Source organism: Benincasa hispida, chromosome 1 (genome assembly GCF_009727055.1).
Source record: "Benincasa hispida cultivar B227 chromosome 1, ASM972705v1, whole genome shotgun sequence".
In the NCBI taxonomy this organism is placed as follows: Eukaryota; Viridiplantae; Streptophyta; class Magnoliopsida; order Cucurbitales; family Cucurbitaceae; genus Benincasa; species Benincasa hispida.
The window spans coordinates 2849884-2859233 of NC_052349.1; the positions used below are offsets into that span (position 1 = coordinate 2849884).

General features: G+C 28.0%; 1 protein-coding gene across 2 annotated transcripts; it reads left to right on the forward strand.

The window, feature by feature from the left end:
* The first annotated feature begins 445 nt into the window (after positions 1-445).
* On the forward strand, positions 446-8355 carry LOC120072793 (very-long-chain aldehyde decarbonylase CER1-like). 2 transcript variants are annotated; one of them, XM_039025307.1, is made up of 9 exons: positions 446-600; positions 957-1180; positions 1270-1502; positions 3137-3356; positions 5821-6187; positions 6970-7077; positions 7156-7458; positions 7571-7744; positions 8026-8355. In XM_039025307.1, the coding sequence occupies exons 1-9, from the start codon at positions 541-543 to the stop codon at positions 8200-8202; spliced, it is 1866 nt and encodes a 621-aa protein (XP_038881235.1). In that variant the 5' UTR covers positions 446-540; the 3' UTR covers positions 8203-8355. The 2 variants fall into 2 exon arrangements, with proteins under 2 accessions (XP_038881235.1, XP_038881226.1); XM_039025298.1 differs by having other exon boundaries at positions 6970-7458.
* Positions 8356-9350: the final 995 nt, after the last annotated feature.

Below are 9350 nucleotides of genomic sequence, written 5' to 3' on the forward strand. Positions count from 1 at the left end.
TAACTTATAATTTTAACAATTTTTTGAAATCACAAAACTATGAATGACATTAGCGAGTAATGTCAATGTAAGTTAAAACAAACATAGTTCTGACATAAAATTTATATTATTGACATTAAAATTGGAAGTTGGATTCCTCCTCTACTCCATATATTATAAAAAAAAAAAAAAAAAATTTAAAAAAGTAATGTCAACGTACATAATAAATATAACATTAACTCTTACAAATTATTTAATTGGAAAAAGAAAAAGAAAATTGAAATTAGTTTCCAAAAGTAGCCCCTGAACTTTTAGTACACACAGAATCACGCAGATGCAAACCGGAGTATCCAGCATTTAAGCACCTAGCAGCCTAGCAGTGCCCATTCTACAATTTCGAAGACTTTCAGGCAAATTTTAGAAATTTGGAAATATGAGGGGAACCAATTTAATTAATGGAAAATACTTTCAACATTGACCCATTAAATAGTTTTTCCCTCTATAAAAGGAACTTGATAAACAAAAAACGTAGAAATTGAAAGAACTTGAGCTTCTGCATTAATGGCGTCTATACCAGGGATTCTCACCGATTGGCCATGGAAGCCTCTCGGAAGCTTCAAGGTCCTATTCCTCTTCGTTTTCTTCTTGCTTCCTTCATATTCTGCTAACTGTCATTGTTATCAATGCTTGTTTGTAGTTCCACATAGACCGAATCTCATGCCTATAATCTGTTTGTTAAAATGAACATTAGATATTCCACGAAAATGAACTTCTAAGTATGATTTATTGATGATCCACAGCCATAAATCATTGTTCAATCTTTTCATTTTGTGTTACTTTTATGCGCTAGGGATTCGGAATGGCGATTAGAAAAGATTTGTAGTCTAGTTAGTGATGTTAGTTTATTTTCTTATAAATCCATTATTGACTGAAATTTGTTGAAATGAGACTCTATCATTGCGGATTTCTGGTTGCAGTATCTGGTTTTGGCTCCTGGTGTGATTCACAGTATCTACCATTACATGACGAAGGACGAAACAGAGAGAGACATTTCATATCTTCTGATTTTTCCTTTTCTTTTGTGGAGGATGATCCATAGCCAAATGTGGATCTCATTTTCTCGTTATCAAACTGCAAAAGGCACCGCACGGATCGTCCACAAGGGCGTAGAATTTGAACAAGTCGACAGAGAACAAAACTGGTAAAATTAAATTTAATCTTCATACATTATTGCACTCTCTGTGAACAGAACTATTGAATAGAAGTGTATGACTCTTTTTGTATGGACAGGGACGATCAAATACTGTTGAATGGAGTGTTGTTTTACATAATCAGCAATTGTATTGAGAAAGCTTCAAATCTTCGTATGTGGAGGACAGATGGAGTGGTAACGGTGTTTTTGCTACACGTAGGACCAGTGGAGTTTTTGTATTATTGGTTTCACAGAGCTTTGCACCATCATTATCTCTATTCTCGCTACCATTCCCACCACCATTCCTCCATTGTTACAGAGCCAATTACAGGTAAGTTGATTACTTCTCCTAAATAGATTTGCCTTTTGCTTTATTTACAACCATAGAAGTTTTCACCCCGCTTATATATTCTGGCTTGGTTTACTAGATTATTGATATTGCATCTAATAAATAAATATATTGTTCAAAAGTGTGTTATATAAGTGTCAATACATAAATGTTGAGTTGTCAATTTTACATCTAAATTTAAAAAGCATTTAAATTAACAAATTTTGTGGCTTTTTACTTTAAGTTCTATATATATATATTTTGTGTATGATATAGTGAAAATGTCAAATGTCTATTTTTTTTAAAAGTCGGTACTTCTTTTTCTCATAGTAAGCAAGGGTGATATTTATTTAATGTATTGATTACTTTAGCTAATTAAATAGAGATGTACAGTTTTTTCTGCAATTGTGTAAAGATTTTTGTAAACTAAATGAGGGGAATGGAAGATGCATTAAGCCGTCACCTCATTTTCTGTCTCTGTCTCATTGGCCTTTTTTTAAAAAAGGTTTTTATTAGAATAATTTAATATTATGTTGTCATGATTATTATTATTATTTTAAATTTTATTATTATGTCTCAGTTGAATATTTAAATTTATATTATATATATAAATAATTTAACAGATAAATATTTATCTACTTGAAAATTTGTGTAATTTCTCTTAAAATTCAAATTGTCATATGGAATCAATCATATAAAAAATTAGTGAAAATATTAATTGTTTAATTAATATTTTTCCATAATAATAATTTAAGTTAATTGATTTTCTTAAGAAAATAATCAAACGAGAAAAAATTTCTGTGGAAAACCCCACCCTGATTTCCATGTGAAATTTCACAGTATAAAGAATAAAATGGGAACAAGGATTTGGACATCTCTGAAAGTCTTACATGCATTTTGCTCTCTCTCTCTATATACTTTGTAGTAGTGGTCAAGATTTTCTTGTTCAAAATAACATATCATATTTATTATTAATTAATATATGAAAAGAAATGATCTGATAAAAATAACAATTTAGTCTTTAAATTTTAGTAAATTTAAATAATAATTTAGTCTTTAAATTAGGTTAGATTTCAAAACTTTGAAGTCAAAAGTTCCACCAAACACAACTTCTTAGAAATTAGAAGGAAGAATTAGTAATTCCCTCTCTAGATTTCTAGCAACTCACGATATATTTTACTATTATTATTTACTAGTGAAAATAACATAATTGAAAAATATTAAAACACACGATATTAAGTAATTATAAAATTTAAAGCAATAACGACTAAATATTTTTTTAGGAAAAGGTAAAAACCTAAAAATTAGGGACTAAAACACATATATCTAGCCAACTTATTGTTCAGAGATTAACACACCTTTTAAACAGACTCTATGAATCTCATGTTAATTAACAGAAATTAAATAAGAAAAATGCTGCTCTACTTTTAACAGTTTCACTTCTAAGTTCTAAATCTTAAAAGAGATGTTTTTAAAAAATGCATGTTTTAGTTGAAATTTAATTCATATATTTTGGAACTTAATTTAATTTACAGAAAGGTAGAAATTAGATTGTTAAAAAGCAAGTTCATATCTTTTTTAGAATGGCCAAGGATGAACCCATAATGGCTGAATTGGATTTGTTTTGGTGATGGCAGCTGTGATTCATCCATTTGCAGAGTTATTAGCATATTTCATTCTGTTTGCCATACCTTTGATGGTAACAGTGTTGAATGGATCAGTATCAGTGGGAGCTTATTTTTTATACATTACTTACATTGACTTCATGAATTATATGGGACATTGCAATTTTGAGTTCATCCCTAATCGCCTCTTCATTCTCTTTCCTCCTCTCAAGTTCCTCATCTATACTCCATCGTAAGTCCCTCTCTCTCTATGCTTTAATTTTAATTTCTATTTTGTTCCTTTTTTTTTTAAGAAATGTTTAGGTGCATCCTGAGTTAGTTCCATTTTTGAGCAGCTGACTTCAATCCTACCACAAAAATAAACTTAAAAATATTTAAATTTTTTCGTATATAAATAAAGTTTGTCACGAGACAGACTGTAATTAGATAATTAGATGTGGACCGCACAAATATTGATGCACCCAAGATGTAGCTAATTATTTTTCTTTAAAAAGATTCTCAATATTTTTGTTATTACTATATTAGAAAAAAAAAATTAACATACCCGAGGGAGAAAGTTACCTCATTATATCATGCTAGGCAAATTAATTAGATGGGTTGAAAAATATGAGCATTTGAGTTGGACTAATTTAAAGTCTAAGTAATAGTTGTTAAATTTCTTGGACATATTAGGATTTTGATCACTTTTCACTTCAGCTACAGTTTAGTAGATTTTAGAACTCATACGATTTATTATTATTATTATTAATTTCCTTGAATTTTTATGCTTTTATAATCAATATACTTATCCATATAATCTTTTCAATAGGCTAAGGATTAGGGGGAAATCCAAAATTGAAATCTCGATAGTACTAAATTTTTAATTGTTTAGTCTTAGTTTCCGAACTATTCGGATTTTGGTTTTTGTTTTTAAAAATTAAATTTATAGATCGTTCCACCTCTAAGTTTCTTTTTTTAAATCTATTTTATACCAATGGTTTAAAAAATAAGTCAAAATTTGAAAACTAAAAAAATAGCTTTCAAAAACTTATTTTTGTTTTTTGAATTTGGCTAAGAAGTAAACCATTAAATATGCACATCATGGTAAAGAATTGAGAAAAAATAAGCTTAATTTTTAAAAACTAAAATAAAAAATAAAATGGTTATCAAACGGAGCCTTAAAATTTTGATTGCTTTCAAAATGTTTCTATAATATATTATGGACGTAATTGAGAAAAGAATTTTTACTTGAGTTATATTTAGAAGTAATTTTGAAATAATTAAAATTTCATTTTACTTAGATCCAAAATCACTTTAATACATGTCTTTAATGGTTCAAAATCAATTTAATACCTTTAATTAAAATTATGCCCTTAAAACTAGTCTCAAGCATGCCCTTAATTAACGGTGAATGCATATTCATAACTGTTGTAAAACTATTTTTATTTACTTTAAACAAGTATTTGTTTGAAATTGTTTAGGGTTTAGGGTTTATTGTGTTTTGGTTAAAATATTATTTTGGTTCCTACAATTTGGAGTTTGTTTAATTTTAATTCTTGTACTTCAAAATGTTCAATTTTAATATAAGTCCTTGTACTTCAAAATGTCCAGTTTTAGTTTTTGTATTATCTATAAATCTTAAATTTAGTCTCTTGAAAGCTATTTTTTTTTTTTCGAAATTGGCTAAATAAAAATAATAATTTTCAAGTAAGAAAATACAATATGTGAATATGTTTTCAATACTTTTAGTACAAATACTAGTAGATAATAAGATTACTATCAATAAATCTTAAATTTAGTCTCTCAAGAGCTAATTTTTTTCGAAATTGGTTAAATAAAAATAATCATTTTTAGGTAATAAAATACAATATGTGAATATGTTTTCAATACTTTTACTACAAATGCTAGTAGATAATAAGGGCTTTTCTTGATAAAAATCAATGAAAATAATGGTAATAACTAAATTTAAGATTTATTGAAAATATAAGAAATAAAATTGAACAATTAAAAACACATAAACTAAAATTGTTTAGTTGAACAAATATGAAAGTACAATAACAAAATGGTATTATATCTAAAAATATGTGTGATTCTATATATTCATGGAAAAATCAATGTAGTTAGGGCTTTTTCTAGAAAAGAAAAAAATCATTATAAATGCAAATATAAATGTGAAGAGTGAAAACTTAATTTTTAGGGAATAACATATTTTTTGTCCCTAGATTTTGGCTCTAATTTTTATTTGGTTCCTAGGTTTTAAAATGTTACATATTTAGTTTTTAAGTTTTGAGTTTTATTTAATTTTAATCTATAAATTTCAAAATGTTACAATTTTGCCTTTGAGATTTGAGTTTTATTTCAATTTAGTCCCTAAGTTTTAAGATTTTACATTTTTAATCTCAATTTTTCATTATATACTTACTTTCAATCATTGACATCAATTTCTATTAATTAATTAAAAATAATTATGAAGTAAAATTTTAAATTTAATTTTAAAAGTGATAAAAATAGTGAACTTAATTAATTATAATTCTTTTAACGATTTTTAATTTATTAATATAAATTAACTCATCTTCAAACAGAGACCAAATTGAAATCAAAATCAAAATGTAAGAATTAAATGTGTAACATTTTAAAATTTATAAGTAAATAGAAATTAGGTATTCTTTTTTTTTTAATCTTTAAAAATTAAAAATGTTTTTCTGGAGTAATAACAGGTTTCACTCGTTGCATCACACTCAATTCCGAACCAACTACTCCCTTTTTATGCCTTTTTACGATTACATCTACGACACAATCCACAAATCTACCGATGATCTGTATCTCCAATCCCTTAAAAGAGGCGAAGAAGTTGCTGACGTGGTCCATCTGACTCATCTCACAACTCCGGATTCCATCTATCCTCTACGGCTGGGATTTGCCGAGCTGGCATCCAGGCCCCACACTTCCACGTGGTATCTGTCTTTACTGTCCCCAGTCACCATGCTGCTGACGTGGATATATGGCCTTACATTTGTTGTTGAACGCAACCAATTTGAGAAGCTGAAGTTGCAAACATGGGCTATCCCTAAGTTTGACGTTCAGGTGACAATTTTTGCTTATTAAGGAGTGGAATAAATTGAACTTTTAAAAATATTTAGGACAAAAACTCAACTCAACTCCATTAATAATTATTTGATTTGAATTTTGAAAACGGTAAATATTTAGGACAAAACTCAACTTGGCTCGTAAAAAAGAAGTATATTGAATTTGTAGATAAATTCTAAAAAAAATACATTTTTAAATTTTAAAATCTAGTTGAATAAGCTTATCTTTCAAAACTCTATCAATCAATAAAGTTTTATCCGATAATCATTTAAATTTTTTTCACTTTTAAAAATAAAATTTATAAATATTATTTTCAATTATTTATTTTTTATTGTCCACTTTTTTAATATATATTTTTTTTAAAATTTAAGCCAAGTTTTTGAAAATCTTAAATAGTTTTCTTTTTATTTTATTTGAATTTGATTAACAGTTCGAAAAGAAAAATGAAAACTTATTAAAAAATTGAGATAAAACAAACATAATTTTAAAAAATAAAAACTAAAAACCAAATAGTTATCAAACGAAATCTAAATTAGTTAAATGAGGCAAAAAAAAATAAATAAATAAATAAATAAAAACTATTTTTCCATATAGAATTTGGCTACAAATTGAGATGATTGGTGAGGAAATATGAAAACCAAGTTAAATAAGTTATAAAAAAACAAGTGCAATTTGCAAAATCAAAATCCAAACAGTGACCTATGTTTTTTATTCCCTCTCTCCTTTTGAGTATAAACTAGTATGGTATCTAACAAAAGGAGCTTGAACTTATTTTGCAGTACTTACTTCAATGGCAAACCAAATCAATAAACAGCTTGATTGAAGAAGCAATAACCAATGCCGATCAGAAGGGCTGTAAAGTCTTGACTTTAGGCCTCTTGAATCAGGCAAGCAACTCATTTCTTCAAAAATCCCTTCATTATCATAAAAACCCAAATAACAAATTCAATATACATAATTTGCAGAGAGAGGAGCTGAACAATTACGGAGAGGTTTATATTCAAAGAAACCTTAAACTTAAAGTGAGGGTTGTGGATGGGAGTAGCTTGGCCGTGGCTATAGTGGTTAATAATATTCCCAAATTTGCAACTCAAGTCCTCCTCACGGGAAAAATTACAAAATTGGCTTTTGCACTTTATCATTCCCTTTCCAAAAAGGGCATTCAAATTGCTGTTTTGAATCAACAACATTACAAAAAGCTCAACAATAAAGCTTCCAACAACTTTGAAGAAGGCAGTCTAGTTCTTGCAAAAGGCCATTCTCATAATGTGGGACTTAATTCCAAAATTACTCCATATGGTTCTTTCCTTAATCATGTTTATTTTGAAACAAATTAAAAAGTTGATAAATATGATTTCCCTTTATTCTTTTTTAATGTAGATATGGTTGGTGGGAGAAGGACTTACTGATGAAGAACAGCTTAAGGCTCCAAAAGGAACGACTTTCATTCCCTTCTCGCAATTCCCTCCCAAGATTGTACGCAAAGACTGCTTCTACAACTTCACCCCTGCAATGGAGGCTCCTCCTTCCCTTCAAAATATGCACTCTTGTGAGGTAAATCACTCAAACAAATGTACACTACATTAAAGGGGCAGAACAAAGGAAGGAGAGACACTTGTTCCTTGTCTTAGTTTGTCTTAAATATGATAAAATTATATATACAACTTTTAAGTTATACCCCAGTTAAGCTTTTAAAATAGATCAACAATGTATATAAAAAATAAAAATAAAAAAATAAATTGTAATGTATCCTCATTATGAAATTCCTAATTTCACTTTGGCTACGAATAATACAATTCAGTACACGTAGTGTAAATGAACTTTAATTGTTGCAGAATTGGCTGCCGAGGCGAGTGATGAGCGCATGGCGCATTGCTGGTGTGGTGCATGCGATGGAAGGGTGGACCGAGCACGAGTGTGGCTACACAATGTCCGATATCGAGCGAGTTTGGAAGGCAACAATTGGACATGGGTTTCAGCCTCTACACACCATTGCCTATGGTTCCTCTTAGTTTGTAGATTCGATATTTAGGTGTGTGTATGCAGATTTGAATAAATGTGTGAGTTTGTATGTTCTTAAATTAGCAACTTTTGGTCTTTGTGGTAAGTAAACTACTTCCGTTGTGTTCAAAATTATCGACATAAAGTCATGGTTTTAAAGTTTAGTAAGTTGTGAACTTTTAGAGTCCACAGTCTAACAAATTGGTAAGGTATAAAATTGATGGTTTTTAGTAGTGAGATCCACAAACTCTTTAAATCAAATAATGAGTGAAGTTCATAACTTTTACTTCTAACTCCTTGGCCAAACACGCCTACAAAGAGTATTACTTGGCCCAACCATATTTTTTTCAACCAAGCCATAGCCACAACAAAACAAAACAATATATATATATATATATTATATATATTATATATATATATATATATATTATATAAAATAAAATATTTACCAAGTAGCACCATGTGATTTGGACTATTGAGTTGAGCTTAAAAAAATGGTTGCATGCAATTATTACTCCATAAAAATAGATCTAAAAAGATTAATTACAAAGCTCAAACATGAGCATAATTCAACTAATATACTGCTTGTATTATTAAGTTAGAAATTTGATTCTTCAACCTCGCATATTATTAGTATTAAAAATAATAATAACTATTTACAAGTTTCAACTAATACAAATACAATAAAATAAATAAATAAATAAATGTGTGAGTTTGTACTTTCAAATTTACCCCAAATACTTTGACAAAAAAAATCTAAAAATTAATACCACGTTTGATAACTATTTTGTTTTTTGTTTTTATTTTTGAAAATTAACTCTATTGATACTACTTCCACTTCTAAATTTATTCTTTTGTTATCTACTTTTCAACAATTATTTAAAAAATCAAACCAAAATTTTGAGAACTAAAACAAGAAGCTTTTAAAAAGTTATTTTTATTTTTAGAATTTGGCTAAAAATTCAATCATTATACTTAAGAAAAATGCAAATGATTGTAGGAAATGTTGAGGAAATATGCAACTTTCAAAACCAAAACCCATAAACGAAATAATTATCAAATGGGGCCTAAAATGTTTTAATTAATTATTTAATTAGAAGTTGTTAGCATAGAAACTTTTTAAAATGTCAAAATTTTAAACTAACCTCTCGTTTGCAAC

Excerpts from the sequence above, each read along its gene's own strand:
- LOC120072793 (XM_039025298.1), top strand. The coding sequence starts at position 541 with ATGGCGTCTATACCAGGGATTCTCACCGATTGGCCATGGAAGCCTCTC. Across the intron at positions 3,357-5,820 it reads TTCCTCATCTATACTCCATC|GTTTCACTCGTTGCATCACA; the intron begins GTAAGTCCCTCT and ends GAGTAATAACAG. Across the intron at positions 6,188-6,969 it reads TCCCTAAGTTTGACGTTCAG|TACTTACTTCAATGGCAAAC; the intron begins GTGACAATTTTT and ends CTTATTTTGCAG.